The sequence below is a fragment of the Brienomyrus brachyistius genome, chromosome 18, assembly GCF_023856365.1.
Source record: "Brienomyrus brachyistius isolate T26 chromosome 18, BBRACH_0.4, whole genome shotgun sequence".
In the NCBI taxonomy this organism is placed as follows: Eukaryota; Metazoa; Chordata; class Actinopteri; order Osteoglossiformes; family Mormyridae; genus Brienomyrus; species Brienomyrus brachyistius.
The window spans coordinates 2441020-2460542 of NC_064550.1; the positions used below are offsets into that span (position 1 = coordinate 2441020).

At 42.6% G+C, this 19523-nt stretch overlaps 1 protein-coding gene and 1 non-coding gene across 4 annotated transcripts in view; both read left to right on the top strand.

The window, feature by feature from the left end:
• Positions 1–19523, top strand: part of tenm1 (teneurin transmembrane protein 1) — a 150226-nt gene that overhangs the window by 107126 nt on the left and 23577 nt on the right. For all 3 annotated transcript variants that reach the window (XM_048983523.1, XM_048983521.1, XM_048983522.1), the window contains exon 22: positions 13462–13694. In XM_048983523.1, the coding sequence (XP_048839480.1) occupies positions 13462–13694 (233 nt within the window). The remainder of the gene's footprint in view (positions 1–13461; positions 13695–19523) is intronic.
• On the top strand, positions 7132–7295 carry LOC125713553 (U1 spliceosomal RNA). The gene has a single exon (XR_007383630.1). It is a non-coding gene; the product is annotated as a U1 spliceosomal RNA (small nuclear RNA).

The window sequence follows — 19523 nt, forward strand, 5'->3', positions numbered from 1 at the left end:
ACATTGATTTACTTCTGTGATTTTCCTGACTGGCACTACAATACAATACAGTACAAGGGCTATTTACAGTTACAGACAGGGGCCATTTACAATTGCCCGCAGGCATGCCGGGATATGCTGACTACACTACGCTACACTACCTCCCCCTCAAAGGTCAACCGTCCCCATGACCACCACCCCCAGTCCCCACCTCGGTCCAGGAGCAAGTCCCAGGGGGCTGCTGGCAGCCGGCGGTGCTCCCAACACTGCGCAGCTCCCAACACTGCGAGCGCTTGTAGGGCTTAGGTGCTGCCCAGCGCAGGCATGACGGATCCCTCAGGCTGCCGACCCTACCTTTGCATCTTAGTGGGATCGGGTCGCCCTTCCAGGGCGTCCTCCTGGCTGATGAAGACCACCCCTAAAAACTCCCACAGTCAGGCAGCCTTCTTTGGGGTCATGGAGCTGCTGGAGCCTGCCGGTGGTGCAGCCTCCTCCTGGCCCTGGTCCTTCTTCCTACTTAGTGGGGCCCTGATGTTGTGTGACAGGCTGGTCCTGACGCGGGGCCTCTTGCTCACAGGGTCGGGCGGCTCTGCACAGCCGTTCCAGCACCCTGACACGGGTATCGCAGGCGTGCCAAGTGGGCCTCTTCCCGCCACTCATGGCAGTCTGCCGTCAGCTGGGCCTCCAGAGTGATGCACGCCTCCTTGCGGTCCAACACTGCAGCCTCTGCGACTCTGTAATGCCACCTCTGCTGCCTTAGCCAAACACGCCTGGCGGTCGCGCTCCTGCTCCCGGCTGACCAGCTCGCTGTACACCCGCTCCACCTCCTTCCACACCTGCTGGCTCTGCTACCGCCAGGCCTCCAGCACACAGCATACCTATTCCCAACTGAGCAGAACAGCCTCAGCTTACTGCCTCCAGTGGGCGCGCTCGTAGCAGGGGTCACGCCGCTCCTCACGGCTGGCGAGCAGCAAGCCTTAGCTGACTGGTAAACAAGCAGAGCATCTAAAAGCTTCTTGCTGCAGCTTCAGCAGACAAGCTTTCCCGTGCTGGCCGTCTTCAGCCCGTCGCCTCTCCTGCTTCGCCGCTTCACTGTAACCTCGAGGTCCACTAAGCTGGAGCAGGCTTGCAGGATGATGTCGATCAACGCCTGCTCTAGCCGCGCCAGTGGGATCGCTTCCGGGATCCCACTTCTGACACCAATATCCCGCCGGGTGGACTGAAGCATTGCGAAAGCATCAAAGGACGAGAATTGCTTGGAAGGGAAAGACACGGTCTTTATTGTAGTCCGGAACCGGACTGAACCCAAATACACACAGCAGAAACACAAGGTGGTCAAACGCTGAACTGTAGGGTGCATCCACAGTGGGAGATTTGTACAAGATAAGAACATGCAAGGATCGGACAGGGTACACGCAAAACATGGGTGAAGATGCCACGATCGGGAAGGCAAGTGTAACCATAACAACAATGCATTACAAACCAAAAATGTATTAGTTGAACTTCTTAGACCTGGGTGGTATTTCTATAGCATAGCATACCACGGTATATTCTTTCGATGAATTGAATGCTGAGATTTCAAATGATCTCTTTGAAAGACCGTAAAAATACTGTATACCACGGTGTAATGTCAGGTTGCATATATACAACCCAACCCACCATCTTAAATTTGAAAATAGTACATTGCTGAGACCAGAGCCAGGTTGTTAGTTCAAAAATACAAATATTCAGATATTGTTTTATTAATTTGGCTTTATGTACCTCCTAGTATTGCATCAATAAATCGAAGTTGGACATTATTACCAGGATGACATTTGTGATAAATTCTAAAACAAAGAATGATTTCTGTAGATACAGCACAGGCTGACGTAACACCTCTCTGAAGACATCACTTATCTATAATGTACACTATTCACCATGGTAGCCACTGCAAAAACTGCTTTCACTGTGTGGACATTTTGCCAGTATTTGTGGCATGCAGGAGGTCGTTTGTGTTGTTGTGTTTCATGTACCAGTTTTAATGGTGTAAAATAGACATGTAAAGCTCTATGATATCTGCAATGGAGAAAAAGTGGACGGAATTGTTATCTAGACATAAAAATAGAAATTATGATGAAATGTGAAATCTCATGGAATTTTACAGGTTAGTGAATAAATTAACCAGGCACTATAAATTATAGTGAATGCCAGTGACCTTTGCAACTTATGACTGACTGACTTTACGACTGTTCAGAGACTGCGAATATGTGGCCATGACCGAGCCGTGTCTGGCAGTGTGATTGTTGCCTCATGTGAGTGTTTAATAGCTTCTGCCCCGACTGCCGGCAGCGCCCAAGAGCATCTGGCTGTAGACCTCCGCCAGGAGGGACTCCACTGTGGGGCCGGAAACTGCATTCCTGGCCCGGACATAACGCTTCTAATGAGGACTCAGGATGCTGCATTATTAAAATTAGTTCCCGATGTGATACTAATGTCATGTCCTGTGCTATAAGTCATGTGATTTTGAGCCTCCTAGTGGTGGTATATTCTTTGTTAAGCAGAATAATACAATATAATCCTAGTGGAGATGATTATAATAATAGTATCCTAACCTACATTATTATAATGCATTATCATGAGTTATTATTAGCCATAGTAATACTTATAATGCTATAATTCTACATAAAAAATGCAATAACATTTTGTATTACACCCACCCACCCACTCACTGACACACACAGACACCCACACATACACATTATACTAATATATAATAATACTATAATAATTGTTAACAATTAGTGCTAAGGGTAATTTGTGTCTTAGCAACTTAAATGGTGATATAAGGGTTATAGCAATAATGAACTAAGAAAATAGCGATAAAAAGGTTAAAAAACACCAAACAATATGACTTAAACTTAAAGATTATATAATTTTATATACAGTGTACTATACATATGATCATTTTTGCATATAAAATAAAGGGCTGACTTACAACCAAATCGACTTACGGTCAGTCAGAACAGACAGGGACGGATTACGGACCGGGCCAGCGGGGCCACTGCCCAAGGGCCCTTGGGGTGCAGGGGGCCCGTGGGGCCCCTAGCCCAAAACAATTTGCAACGCTTATCAACAATGTATATCCGTTTGTCTATTTTAGAGGGCCTACATTCTTTGATCCTCTGCCTAGAAGGGCCCCTGACCCTATAGGGAGGGTGTTTGGCTGCCAAGGGCCCTTGAATTGTGGTGCTTGTGGTGGTGGTGCTGGTGGTGGTGGGGGGGGCCTCGCGAACGTTTTGCCCAGGGGCCCACACAACCCATAATCCGTCCCTGAGAACAGATCACACATACGTCGACGACGACTTGTATTATTTTGTATCTTTACAAGGACGGGTATTTTAAACTACCTGGTGTTTTTGATTGGTGGTTTTTGCTCGAATACTCTGGGATGTATTATAAAGGGATTTTAGACACTTTGATTACAAAGCATAGGAGCACTTTGATTCTTGGACAGATTTTTTTTTGTTGTAACCCTTCTAGGTTTCACACAGCAATTGTGAAGTGCTCTTGGTTTACATCAAAGAATTTTTTTCAAAACTTTATTGTGACTGATATTATATTGTTAAAAAATAGATTTTTATATTATTCTAACATCATGTTTCACATTTCTAAAATTTATTTGATTTAAGTGCCCTACAGCACAAATATTAAGTATTTTCGGATAAAGTAGCTTCAGTGTACTTAGCTGTTTTTCTCTATAGCTTGTAGTGTAGCTAACTACGGGTACTATATCAAAAACATTAGCTTGGGTGTAGCTCAGTTACTTTTAATCACAAAAATAAATTGCCCTAATGTAAGATTTAGTCTTATATAGTATCAACAGGCTAGCCAATGATTTAAAACACATAAAGTAAAATATAGGTCTAAGTGACGAAAGGGCTGTCAGAGTTCCATATATTATGTGCTTTGTTAAAAAAAAAAACATACTAAGAGCAGTCTTAAGCCATGTATAAAGAGAGAGGATACAATGGATGGTGTGTGCCTTCATTTTATTTGCCACAGCTGCCCTATTGATATTTCTCTTCTCTTGAATTTGTGTACATTTGATATTGACGTAGTGCAAATTATGAAAAGTAGTCAGATTATGTTACATACAGTAAATAATGTGATTCATGGATTAGGTTACTGACTGTATTTTTTAACAGGTGTATAGTAATTGTACCAGAATACGTTTTTAAAGTAACCCTCCCAACCCTGCCTATATTTTTAGCCCGTCTGAATTTCCTGGCATGAGTGCCTTAGATAACACGGGGAGACTAATTTGCAGAGACGATATCTACCTTGCTGCAGTCATACACGCACACGGACACACACTGACGCCGTCTCAAATGATTAAGCAGTTTGAATATGTTCCCAGCAACATATCTGAGTTTGGTATAACAGAGCCGACAGACAGTCTCGGTCTTATCAACTACTCTCTCTCCAGTGCTGGTATATAATTTATTGGGAAACCACGATGTTCCCAAACTGTTGATTATGAGTGACTGTAACCAGCATTTGCCGTAACACATGATAGTATGTGTATGCACATACTAGTAATGTGTACTCCTCGATGTCTATGTGTGCCTGATGTGTCATGCATACTATTTCCAGTTTCCGTGTAACAACGTATTATGTAAAAATGCAGCATTATGTAATAATTTGACAGAATGTAACAAATTTTCATCACATAATGCAACACTGTTATATAATGTAACGACATGATGTAAAAACACTGTATTATGCAATATATTAACAAAATGTAACAAATTGTCATTAGATAAATTAGGTAAATTATCAGGGGTGCATTTCCAGAAAGTTTTGTGGAGTTAAGTCCTTCATTATCTTGTACTTAAAGATCATTAGTTGATTAAAGTAGCTCATAACCTAAATCAATTAACCAATTTTCCAGTCCACTTGTTATTTTCTATGTAGCTAATTATTGGAACTTCTGCCTGCTGTTCTGTCACAGAGACACAGAAGTCACCCAAAATGGATCACAAAATCACACTAATGCTTTTTTTGGACAACGTAATAGAGATGATGATGATGATGACAGCAATTATGACGATGATAATTATACGTTAATGTTGCAATATAAAATTATAATGTGGGCGATACATTTATTAAATTTTGTTGAGTTATTACATAATGTGGCCACGTTGCGATGAAAATTTGTTACATTAAGTTATTACATAATGTGACATTATTACTATTCTCACGAATGGAACTGTGAAAAGGTGCCTTCTAACCAAATCTTTATTGTCCTGATGGATCATTTGACCTTAATTTTGAAAGGTCTGTAAAGCAGGGTTAGGAACAAAGAAATTTGACTGGACTGACCCAAGTGGAATCGGCATATTGCTTTATTTCTATTTTTGATATTTATATAAACCCAAATCAAGCACATTTGCACTTCAGATTAGACATTTCACATGTTGATTCAATTTTGCAATCACAGACTTTTGTGACTGATCAGGTTGGCCTGACTGAAGTCTTCAGCTATGATAAAGTTACAAATGGAGTATGCACTCTGCTAATTACTGCTAGCAGATTATGAAGTAGTGCTTTACATTTGCAGGTGGTATGGCATTTATACAGCTGAAATAATGACAACGAACTCCCATGGTAAATAAAAGGCCGTTAATTTTAATGCTGAGACCGAGAGGAATAATGCCTATGATATTTTTGTCTGTGTACCTCTCAGTATGTCCAAATACAGGGCCTCTATGTATGTTCTTAAAGGAGGTCTTTCGTTCCATCGGCATGGAGGACAGAGTGACTCACTAGTTTGTTTGCTGTGCACTTCTGTAAAAATCATGATCGAGTACACAGAAATACTCAACCTTATTTCATCCCTTTTGTTAGTCAACCTGGCATTAGTGATGGAAATGATTGGAAGTAGAAGCTGGTGCAGGAGCTGGTGCAGGAACTCCTCAGCCAGGCTTGTATCCCAGCCCACTTGCCTCATTTGCTTACTTTCCCTGTGCTGTGCTGCTTACTAGCCAGAATGGTAATCCAAGGGGGTCCCTAATGGGCTCTGTACAAATGCAACTGAAGCCTTTAACAGTCAGTTGATTGCACATGTTTACAGCGTTCTTCAGCGCTGCAAAATACATTTGCAAGTCCATCGCACATGTTCAAACTACCCAAGAGAGAGAAAAATAATACATGAATAACATTGTTTTGGGGAAAATAGGGCTGCTGCATCTGGATGCACTGCCTCCTTTGTGTCGTCAGACCGTCGACTAAATGCTTATATTAGGTAAATGAATCCCAAGTTAGCAAATGCCAAAAAAAACAATGTTCCGTTTTTTTAATAATCACAGCAATACACCACCAAATGCACAGTATAAATAAAGTGGACTGTACTGTCATGCGATCCATACTTAGGTATACTGTGGCACATAATTTACAAGGACGATAGAGTAACATCCAAACAAGTGACAAGGTCCTTTGCTGAGAAGACCCAAAGTCATCCAGGATTTTCATTAACAAAAACTAATATCATAAGAATTTCTGCAAACTGAAATAAAGATACAAAAAATAAAATTGAAATGTACCTGACTAAAAAAACAAATGTCAAATAATTTCCATTACAGTTTTTTTCAGCATTATTTATGTCATGACAGAAAAGATGATTCACAGTGCAGCTTCCTAACAAGAACATGGAACTTTATTGGAAGAGAACTAAGACGTGAAACAAGAGAGACCAGGAGGGGTCAAAACAAAGGCAGGAAGGCTACACAAGGAGAAACAAAGGATGGACCTACAGGTACAAGTGAAGAGAAGCAGAGGGAACACAAGCAGAACAACTCTAACAATTACAGCAAGACTATGCACATTGAAAACACGCAGGAACCAAACAATATGGCCAAACACAACAACAAACAAGGTAACAAAGCAAGGGCAAACACATATACATTGGCGACAAGATTAAACAAGGAACAGGTGCGGGCCATTGACATTTAATCAATCACTAGAGACTAAGAGGAATGACACAGGTGCAGTTCATTAACAAATCACACACTAGGGCTGGGACTAACAATACCCAGGTGTGGGTCCTAAACAATCAGGAAAGACTCAAGCACTAAGAAAGGGATGACCAGTGACATCTACTGGCCAAGCAGGGAAATGCTTACCTGGCAGGGGAGATGGCATGGTCACGCAGGTGGTTCACCCAGGGTGAGGCCCAGCCATTGCACTGCGGCTGTGCTGACCCCTGCAAATTCCCCAAATGTGGGAATCTCCACTGCGCAATTTCTGGTAGTAAGGGACTGTGTTTGTGCTCTCACCTGATTTTTTATTGTTTTTTTTTATTTTATTAAGGGGGCAGCACGTGGCTCAGTGGGCTGTGTGCCTGTGATCTGAAGGTCACCAGTTTGAACCCAGCTTCAGTACATGTGTGGGTCCCTGAGCGAGGCCCTTAACCCCCAGCTCCATAGGCACTACAACAGGTGACTGCCCTTCACAGCCAGCTTACTCTTGCCTACAAAGAGCAAGTTGGGGGAGGCATAAAGAGAATTTCCACATAGGGATCAATAAAGTATCAATTAAATGACAGGCTAGGCTTGATTCTGACAATTTAGTTAAAGTAATAATTAGTTTATTTTTAATTACCATTAATTATACCTGGAACTCATTTGAGGTATTAGATGAATTACTTATTAGGTATTAGTTATTTTCCTTATATTCCTCATACCGATTACCTCCAAACCATTTCCACTTCTGGCTTGGTAATATCAGCCAAAATCGACATATCGGACCAATAATGGTGGTGGATTGAAGCACTTGGGGACAGGCACCTGGCTCAGGGAAATTTTGAAGATGTCCGTGATGGCAAGTCATCTAGGTTGTGAGGTACCAAAACATCCACACATGTGTCTGTGTCTGTATGTGAGCAAGATGGGGTGAACTGAAAAGAGAATTTCCCCAAAGGGATTAATAAAGTATCACTATGCATACTGTACTATACTATACTATACTATACTATACTATACTATGACATCAGCCAACAAAAATTTTTGTTAGGTGATTTAACAAATGCAGGTGCATCTTCTACAGTTTTTCATGTAGTTTCAGAATATGGCTTCCAATTTTCTGCCACACGTCTGGTTTTGTCACAATTTACAATTAAAGTTCAACATAAATTATAGCAAATGTTACATTAAAGAAAATGTTCATCATGTCTTTACTCAGCACTGTGAAGCTCCATTTCACTAATATCTTGGTGAAATCTCTCACCTTTCTCCTCACCCAAATTTTCAGGAAAATAATCAAGGTGCGAGTCTAGGAAATGCATCTTTGACACTCATTCTACATCCAAGATCTTGAAAACGACATATCATATCCTTGAAGGGAACCTCATAGTCTGATGACTTCTTGTTTCTGAGAAATCACTGACTAAGTACTGAAAAGCTTCACCTTCCTTATCCAACGCTTTCATGAAATTTGAGGTCGGCGTCAGTGGACCTGCAGCAGCATACCTGCAAACTGCCTGTAAACCCTGCTGACTAGTTTGTGCAAAAAATAGTCTATCACTATCTGTTACTGGTGATTTTATATGACTGGTATCAAAATGACATTATTAGGTGTACAATGCATTGCATATGAAGTCGAAATCACACAAAAACCAGACATGATGGAGCAAAACTAAATTTACTAAAAATGTTTGTTTATGAAGGGGGGAAAATGTCATTTGATATTATTCACCAAATTTTACGTTGGCTACTGTAATCTCTCTGTCCAGTATAATTTATTGAACTCATAAACACTGACTTTAGCTGAGGAAAGAAAAGCTGCAGCAACTTGAAACTTGTTTTGATCTTTGCCATGAAGGGGACTTCTAGGTAAATCCAGCACTTTTCCTCTTTTACTGATTAATGGTCTGATCAGAGTTAATTTAAGATTTAGGGCTTTAAAAATGCACATAAATATAATGGGACTCTGATCGTTTAAGTATTCAACCAACGTATCCTAATTATCCCCATAATTGAATTTGTTAATTTGTGGAACAATTGCATTTTCATGCAATTATGTCTTGCACTCATTGAGGCAACAAGCTACCAGGAATCCACTATGCATAAGCAGCTCACGGTTGGGGGGAGGTCAAGGAGAAAGTAAGGCGTAAGCAAGTTGCTTGAGTTTTCTCTGCCTTCAATAGTAGATAGAAGAGAAGAAAATTCCCGTAAAGGTACTGTTGCCTCCCACCACATTTAATTTAACTGTGTGGCCATTATATACTGTAATATTTTTTGTTATTAGAGCATCTAAACACCTATCAAACACCCATTTAACCGTGTGCAAAACCTTCATCTTCAGAATTTACAATAATCCTTCTTCAAAAAGTACAAAATACAGTGAAATTGCTGAAACAACAAAAAAGAGGCATTAGTGTGGCATTTAGGACTAAACATTAAGCTTACAGTATGCGTCTTTCCTTCTGTGTACTAGATACGATTTACTTATCTCGGTTTAGTTTCAGGAAGATAATTCTCTCCAAGATGACCCTTGCACATGTGTGTGTGTGTGTGTGTGTCCCTGAACATTAAGAACAGTTCCTCAACAAATTGAACTTGTTACACCTTTTTCTATTTCTCCCCCGGGTTTCACCTCACCCCACGTCCTGCTCTGTCATGTCCTGCTCGTTGCTGCACTCATTGCCAGTTGCAGCACCTTTCAAATCCACAGTACCAAAAATTATGAATTTTTTCCTCTCAAATCTAAAGACCAGTAAATATTTATGAGCATTTATATATTTTAAAATCGACAACAGAGCATTACGCAATGGTTCCCCTGCACTTTTACAATTATACGTAATTTTTTTATGTTATAAAACCAAGCAGCATTCTCACCAGCTATCTGAGGGTATGGAACTGGCTGAGTTTGGTGTAGGCCATTCTGTTTTCATACCTGGCCAGACAGGTTCTACGTGGAAGTCTACCTCAGTCAGTCCTATACCTGACCTATGAAGGTCATTACTTACTTGTCGACTGAGAACACCCACCAAGGAAACAATTATACCGCTGTGCAACAGATTCCTTTTAGATAAGAGTGTGATTCCTGTCTAAATGCTGTTCCTGTATAGAAGAGGTTCCCATTCTGAATTGGTCTATTATGTGGTCTCCCTTAGTCATACTGCAGCTAATTCAGGATGATCCTGGCCAAAAGGCTTCAGTGGTACCTTTTGTAACCAGCTAATGATATGAATCTGATTCTTTGCTGCATATCTTAGGAAGTATAGATACAGAAGGGATCCTGGTTCAAGCTCCCTGAGCTGCATCATTGGACTTGGTACTCCAGTACTGGTGATATAGCAAAGGAGATTGATCACATCCTTGTGAGCAAATGCTTGAAGCTTATACAGAACTTCGGAATCTAGAGAAGTGTTCAGTTTGTGAATTCTAACCACAGACTTCTTATTGCTGCTCTGAAGATTCAGCTTAGGTCCAAAAGGCTCCCACGTACTTGGAGAATGAGGCTGGACCTGGCCGGTCTCCAAGATCAAGCTGTTTCTGATGAGTTTGCACACAGGTGCGACTGCTGATCCTAATGTGATGTAAAAAGACCCTGAAGGTTACTGAGGGCTGTGTTGGTGTTGCTGGTCTTTCCAGAAGGAGGTGTATCATTTCACAGATCACCCTGGATATTATCAAGTAAAGTCACAGTGCACAGCTTGGTGGTAACTCTGGTCTGTACCAGGAACTGAGAAGGATGGTTGCGAGGGATCTGAGGGCAGAAGATGAGGCATTTGTTAGACAAACCTGTGAGCAAGTGACCCACAGCCTGCTTACAGAGGGACTGAAGTATCACACACATCCAAATGTCTTCCTTAGAGAGTCCCAGTCAGAGTAACAGAATGGTCCTTATGGATGATACTGCAGTTGTGACCCACTGGGCTGGTTACTTTGAGCAGCTGTTAAAAGCTGATACTGTGGCTAGGATGTTGGACATCTCTGGGTCCATGGTTCTCGAGAGTGATCCTCCAATTAGCTGTGAACCACCCAATCTCACTGAGATGGCATGGGTGGTCAACCAGCTGGGGGTAGGGAAGGCCACAGGGATCTGTGGTATCTGTGGTGAACTTCTCCAGCTTGGTGGTAAGGTTGTCCTCCTGGCATTGCAAGCAATCTTTGGGAGACAGGCATCCTCCCAACTAACTGGAAAACAGGACTGGTTGTCCCTATCTGGAGAGGGAAGGGTGATCGCCTGGATATTAGTAACCACAGGGGAATAGCACTGCTCTCAGTACTAGGTAAGGTCCTTGCTAGGGTCATCCTCACCAGGACCTGTCATTACTTGCTCTCCTACCAGCGACCGGAGAGGTCTGGTTTTATGTCTAAGAAGTCTAACATCGACCACAGTCTGGCAGTGAGGGTTCTTATTAAGCGGAGATACAAATATCAGCAGGGTGACTGTCTGTGGAAACAATGTTGACCTCATCGAGAGATTCGCTTACCTCAACAGCGACATTCATGTCTCTGGTGACTTCCTAATGATGTCAGTAGAAGGACTGGGGGAGCATGGGGTCACTGGAAAGGAGTGTGTGGTACACCCAATATCTTTGTAGGAGGATGAAGGTCCAGGTCTTTAGAGTTCCTGGTGCTTCCTGTCTTGCTGTGAGACATGGACACTATCCAGTAACCTGAGATGAAGACTGGTCTCCTTTGATACTGTGTCTCTTCATCAGAATCCTTGGGTACCACTGGTTTGACTTTGTGTTGAATGAGCGGTTGCTAGAGGAGTCTTGAATGAGGCACATTACCCGCATCGTGAGGGAGCGTCAGTTAGGGCACTACGGCCATGTGATGCGATTCCCTGAGGGTGATCCGACTCACAGGATCCTTATTGCCAAGGACCCATTGCGGCTGGACCAGGCCAAGGGGACGCCCACGTAACACCTGGCCGCAGCAGATAAATGGACTTTCCTGGAAGGTGGGACTGGATCATTCTGGCCTGGAGAGGTCTTCAACTGGGATCCCAAGGTGTTTCGCTGGGTGGTGGGTGTGGCAATCCAAGCTGACCTGATACTGTCACACATTATAGTGTGTGTGTGTGTGTGGGGGGGGGAAGGTAGTGGTTCCCATACCATATATTTTGTTGAAAGCAAAGTTTGTCACCAGGATTTGGGTATGCCCAAAATACTGATGTATACCCCAAATCCCCAAATACTGCAGAGAAATATATTTTTAAACTGCACCTGTTATCGAGTTGTCACTGGCAGTAACACATTGTGGTGTTGCCTTAGGCATTAGCATTAGCATAGCCGTTACATTGTGCCAACACTTTTTTTATTATGAATGATGTTACAGGTAGCTACTCCAACATGCCAGCATTATTGCTTTTCATACCTTCTGAGTCAGAATACTGTTTTGATTGATGTCAGATATTATTAAATATGACAACTGTAAAATATATTTCTAATATCTACCTTATCCTGTATAGTTCCTGGGAAAACGCCCAGCGCCTCCAAATCCCCTTATGTCAAATTATACAGCAGTAATGGCCTTTTTAGACCCTGGGGTTTACATGTGCTGTTCTGGGGCAAATGAGACAGCTGGCATGTTATTTTGTAGCATTTTGGCAGGGCCTTCTAATTGTGTCAAAATGATGTTGAAGGATGGTATTGTTGTCCAATGCAAACAGAAGACTGAAATGAAAGAAAAAAACCCATCTGTCTATAGTTATCTTTCCCCATCAAAGATATTTGATTTTTAAAGCAACAGGGAAATAATGTCCAGGTAACTGCTGCTCAAATACCAGTCTGTTTGTTTTTCTGGGAATCAGCGAACAGAGGGGTTTGCGAGCCAGTTTTGCAGCCAACACCTTTTTATAATGCTAGACAGCCCAAGGTCACTGGAGATTAGAGACTAATCCTCTTAGGACTTGTAACGTGATCAGTCGACCCACATACTGTTTTCTGAAGGCAGTTAAAATAGTGTATATATCATAATGTAAATAAGAAATAAATGACGCAGCTTTACATGTCAGTTACAGTCTGCAACTGGAACATGTTTATCTTATGGTTATGAAACAGACCGTAACCTGAATATTAGCCTAAAAATGATTTGGCTTATTTTTAAATGGTCAGTACTTATCTGAAATTCTCTGACAGAATAACAATTTACATAGTATAAGCTCTGGATGGCATGTAATTTTACCATCTAATGTAGACCTTTTAGTTTACCGAAGAAACTACAAAATAAATAAATACAATGATCACTGATAATATCAAAACTATTCCTCCTTCAAGTGATTCTTAATTCTCACACTTTTAGATGTTTATAAGAATGTTCTTAATAGATCAAGTGAAAGTTTCTCCTCAAGAGATTCAGGTTTATTATATATTCTGAACTTCAGAATCAGAATCAAAAAAACTTTATTTTGATACGATATAATTTTGATACAATAATAATGTGAAACAATATCTACACTGACCCACACATTTTCTTCTTTTCCTTTCAGCACTAGCCCTGCCCACAAGTACTATCTGGCTATGGATCCACTAAGGGAGACCCTGTATCTGTCAGATACCAGCAGCAGAAAGGTCTACAGGCTGAAAACCCTCACTGAACCCAAGGATCTCAACAGAAATGTAGAGGTTGTAGCAGGAACTGGGGAACAGTGCACTCCTTATGTTCACAGCTACTGCGGAGATGGAGGAAAGGCTTCGGAAGCTTCACTCACAAACCCCAGAGGTAACAAAAAGATACTGTCTTGTTGCATTTTATTGTGATTCTTACTATTTTCTTTTATTTCTCTGACTTATCGACATGATGTATAGAAAATATTAACCAAAGGCTGACTGATGACTTAAATACAGTGCCCTCCATAATGCTTGGAACAAAGACACATTTTTCCTTGATTTACCCCTCTGCTCCACAGTTTAAAATTTCAAATCGAACAATTCAGACATGATTAAATTCCATACTTTAATAAAGTTATTTGCGTACCTTTCGGTTTCACCGGATAGAAGTTACAACCCTTTTTATACATAGTCCCCCTCATTTCAGGGCTTCACAGGTGTCTGTGATTACTCAGGTGTGTTTCATTGCTTCATTAGTGCAGGGATAAAATACCTAGGCTTACTTATACCAGTTGGAGTCTTTGGTTGCCATTATTCAACATGAGTGAAGAAAAAATCCCCAAACGCCTGTCCATCAGACCAGAAACAGTCTTCAGCTCTCCTGCAGAGCTACTATCCAGTAGGTTTTCTGTCCCACTTGGCTTCTGCTGAGCCACACCTGTTCCTGGTATTTACCTGAGAGCAGATGTGGCTCATCAGAAGCCAGGTAGGATAGAAAACCTACTGGACGGTAGCTCTCCGGGACCGGAGTTGGAGACCCCTGATCTAGACTCTAAAGAGTTAGTCCTTCGTCCTCCTACAGAGGTATTGGGTGCACCACACACCCCTTTCCAGTGACCTCATGACCTCCCATGCTCCCCCAATCCTCCTACTGACATCATTAGGAAGCGTCACCAGAGACATGAATGTTGCGAATCTCTCGATGACGTCAACATTCTTTCCACAGACAGTCACCCTGCTGATATTTGTATCTCCGCTCAATAAGAGCCCTCACTGCCAGACTGTGGTCAATGCTAGATGCGTCTTAGGCATAAAACCAGACTTCTCTGGTCGCTGGTAGGTGAGCAAGTGATGACAGGTCCTGGTGAGGATGACCCTAGCAAGGACCTTACCTAGCACTGAGAGCAGTGCTATTCCCCTGTGGTACTAAACATCGCTGCTTTAATATACCTATTATTACTATGTCCCAAACATTGTGATGCCCTGAAAGGGGGAGGGGTGGGTGTATAAAAAGTGTTGTAATTTACACATGGTGAAACCAAACTGTATGCAAATACCTTTATATTCAAATCAGGAATGTGCACTTTAATCACATCTGAATTATTTGATTTTAAATTTTAAACTGTGGATCAGACGGATAAATCAAGGAAAAATGTGTCTTTGTCCCGAACATTATGGAGGGCACTGTAAATTAGTTCATAGTTTGGCCTACCTATAATTTCAGTACTTAATATGCAATAGTCTGCCAGACTTGAATGCAAATTTGTAATACGGTAAACTGGCAAATGCATTCACTGGCAGCTCATTGTATTCAAGTATCCTGAATCTTGCAAATCACCTGTTTTCTATGTTAGCGCTGCGGGAATTTATTTATTAACATAAGAGACTATTTTACATTCATACTGAAGATCACTGTGATATCTCTTCTTCTAAAATGATTTCCACCCCTCCACTACATAGCAGCCATTACTGATGTGTTTTTCAAATTGCTATATAATGCATCTTTTTCACTACTCACTAATGTAAGTAAAAAAAAGCAAGAACATGATGGGGAAAAAAGGTAAATTGACTTCTGTATCAGTACCAGTATCCACACTTATTAATGCTTACTGTATTATCTCTTCTTCTCCTCTAAAATTGGCTGAGAATAGCTTAGTTAGTGGCACACAAAACTGCTCACTGCTAAAGTGGTTTTTGCTATTTGTAGAAAGCCAGCTTCCAAGATCCCATTGCTGCAGAGGTGACAGAAAAATGCCTTTATAAAGCTGTAATATGGAATTGCCTTGTCTCCTGTTAAACGGAGCCAGTTCCTCCCTGAATTCCCACCACTGGCTCATGTTCTTTCTAAACTGCCAAAATGTAGAGCAAAGCCACTTAATAATGTTAAGTCCTCAGAAGCCATAAGTAAGAGCCTTTGAGTGAATCCCATGTGTTCATAAAGCACAAAGGCAGAAGTTTAGTCTTAAAAACAGCAATGAACCTTAGTTTACCCAAAAAATATGAACTTTTCTATGGTGCATTATAGGAATGGGGTCAATTGTGTAAGAGTCTGCTTAAGGGTCACTACGCACTTCATTAATTAATAAACTGTTTTAGTGATACACGTATAACACAGTGGCATATTAGTGAGGCTTTGCTTTTATTGTTTTTTACTAAAAGAATATGTGACTCTACTCAGTAGCTCTTAATTAACCATGTTAGCAATTCAGATGAATTTATATTGATATCGTATGATGTTTTATTACATTTTTATGATAAAAAATTAGGTACATAATATTGGGAACATGCATCCATCAGAGGTAGATTTTATATTTCTTTCTGCTACATGCCTTTATAATATATACATGCATTTGACTGAATGAAACAATGTTAAACCATAAAATCAACCAAAAGTGCTTTGTGTTCAGTAGTTATATTATTGCATGAAATTGTCCCATTTAGTGGTCGGGCATCTAGTCATGCAGTGATTTAGAAAATCAAAAGACAACACAATACAATATAAATACAAAGTGCATGTTTTGCTATTTAAAGTATATTATCATCAGTATAGGATAATGCAAAATATTATCATGTTTTACAAGTGAAAAGTGTGTAATAGTGCAAGACATAAACCGGTGATTCTCAACCCGTGAGTCACAACCTAAGTTTGGGTCGCAGCAAGTTCTGAATGGGTTGCAAGGCAGAGTTGGAAATGTAAGCATTTGATTTCCCATCCCCAATCCTAGACTTAACTTATGCAGTATAAACAGGTCTTAGGTCTTCAACTGCTTATTGCAAACTAGTGAACACTGAACCAATCAAAGAAGCCAAAACCAGTTGCTTAATTTTAAAGTCACTCACACATCCAATCAGATTTGTGCGACAGGCATTGATTGGCATAAATTGCAGAGTGCACTGAACGCTGGATCACAGCATTAATTTAAACTAAAAATATGGAGTCACAACATGAGCTGGCATGGTAAAAATTGTGTCACTGTGCCAAAAGGTTGAGCAGCACTAATACAAATGCTGTTAAAGCTTTGTTGAGACCAGAATACAGATATACGCAATGTACAAAATATTAAAGAGCAGGGTATCATATTGTTCTTAAATCAACAGTGTTATAGCATGTAAGAAAAGGTTATCATGAAATCTGAATTGATTGCCCGAGAAAAGGAGTCAAAACTGGTTATAAGCTGCTTGCGGGAGGTCAGCAGCGATTTTCACAGCTCTCATTTTGGCTGTGAAGAAAAAGAGATTATGGGTGCTGGGCAGACCATAATATACCTGGATATGATCATGTGACAATGCATTGCAGATTTGATGATGCACCGCAGTGGGTGTGTGTCGTGTTTAATGGCATAGTGGAGGTGTTAAAACAGACTCTGTTGTAGCCGTGAAAGCCTGAACCAGTATGTCACAAGGTAGGCTGATTTTTTTATTTTTTAACAGCCATAGAAAAACGCATCCCTGCTGGGCCTGGAGTTAATGTTTGCTATCTCTCTCAAGTGCCAAGAAATTGCAGTTTCCAGGAACTGTGTAGGAACTATGCTTGCAATGAAATATCTGCTTCATTTTTAAGTGCCTTTGGATAAAAGCGTCGGCTAAACAAGTAAAATTGGAGCTTTGTGTGTATCAGTTCTGTGTCAGTGGTATCAAATGCTGAGCTGGAGTCTAAAAACAGCATCCTAACAGAGCCCCCTAACGGGCGAGGTGTGTAGGTTGCAGTATGACCCTATGTTTACTGATCCATGGTTGGCTGGCAGTGTTGGGATGGTTACTTTTGAAATGTAATAGGTTCCAGATTACTAGTTACCCTGTTAAAAATACAATAAGTAATGTAACCTTTTGCATTTCATTACAGTTTGATTACTGTTCTAACAAAAGTTTTAAACTGGACAGTAATGTTGAATATTCCCAACAGATTTCAGATGTTTTGTAGAAATATGCCAAAATAAATCATTTCTGCATGGGGAAAAGATGCAACACAACACAATTAATGTTATATTTTACACATAAGCTTTTTACTGAAAAAAGTATATTTGGGTGAATTTCACTTAAGCACTGAATTCTTCCTGTGTGTTGATTGGCCAGTCTCCTATAATCATGCATGTGTCACTAATGTAAATATGAAATAGCTGGATGAGTATTACAGTCAAGGAAACAAACCAGTAAAAGCACAAGAAGAACTGAACTCTTTAGCCAAGAATGGGAGCCTTTGAGTTTTACAGTAGTTTATAAAACCTGAATAGCTCAAATTGACCCCCATGGTATGGATTATCGGTCACCCTATCTTAGAATTCTCTAATTATCCACAGTAGGTAGCATGGTGATTCAGTATGCAGAAGGGCTGAGGTTGGGATCCTACTTCTGCTGTGTGCATTAGGTTTCCATATTGCCCTTGTAGTTGAGAATTTTCATTGCGCAGCACACAGTCAATTTTGCTATTCTCTGAATTGTCCATACAGAATGATTGTACATGCAAGTTTGTGGCTCTTGAACAGGATAAGCAGTTTAGAACAGGGCTGCCCAACCCTGCTCTGGGCGATCAACCACAGCTGTTTGAGTGAGGCAGCGAGGCAGACTGAGTGAGGCAGCGAGGCAGGCTGAGTGAGGCAGCGAGGCAGACTGAGTGAGGCAGCGAGGCAGGCTGAGTGAGGCAGCGATGCAGACTGAGTGAGGCAGCGAGGCAGGCTGAGTGAGGCGGCGAGGCAGGCTGAGTGAGGCGGCGAGGCAGGCTGAGTGAGGCGGCGAGGCAGACTGAGTGAGGCAGCGAGGCAGACTGAGTGAGGCAGCGAGGCAGGCTGAGTGAGGCAGCGATGCAGACTGAGTGAGGCGGCGAGGCAGGCTGAGTGAGGCGGCGAGGCAGGCTGAGTGAGGCGGCGAGGCAGGCTGAGTGAGGCAGCGAGGCAGGCTGAGTGAGGCGGCGAGGCAGGCTGAGTGAGGCGGCGAGGCAGGCTGAGTGAGGCGGCGAGGCAGGCTGAGTGAGGCAGCGAGGCAGACTGAGTGAGGCGGCGAGGCAGGCTGAGTGAGGCGGCGAGGCAGGCTGAGTGAGGCGGCGAGGCAGGCTGAGTGAGGCGGCGAGGCAGGCTGAGTGAGGCAGCGATGCAGACTGAGTGAGGCGGCGAGGCAGGCTGAGTGAGGCGGCGAGGCAGGCTGAGTGAGGCGGCGAGGCAGACTGAGTGAGGCAGCGAGGCAGACTGAGTGAGGCAGCGAGGCAGGCTGAGTGAGGCGGCGATGCAGACTGAGTGAGGCGGCGAGGCAGGCTGAGTGAGGCGGCGAGGCAGGCTGAGTGAGGCGGCGAGGCAGGCTGAGTGAGGCGGCGAGGCAGGCTGAGTGAGGCAGCGAGGCAGGCTGAGTGAGGCGGCGAGGCAGACTGAGTGAGGCAGCGAGGCAGGCTGAGTGAGGCGGCGAGGCAGGCTGAGTGAGGCAGCGAGGCAGGCTGAGTGAGGCGGCGAGGCAGGCTGAGTGAGGCAGCGAGGCAGACTGAGTGAGGCAGCGAGGCAGGCTGAGTGAGGCAGCGATGCAGACTGAGTGAGGCGGCGAGGCAGGCTGAGTGAGGCGGCGAGGCAGGCTGAGTGAGGCGGCGAGGCAGACTGAGTGAGGCAGCGAGGCAGGCTGAGTGAGGCAGCGAGGCAGGCTGAGTGAGGCAGCGAGGCAGACTGAGTGAGGCGGCGAGGCAGACTGAGTGAGGCGGCGAGGCAGGCTGAGTGAGGCAGCGAGGCAGGCTGAGTTAAGCACC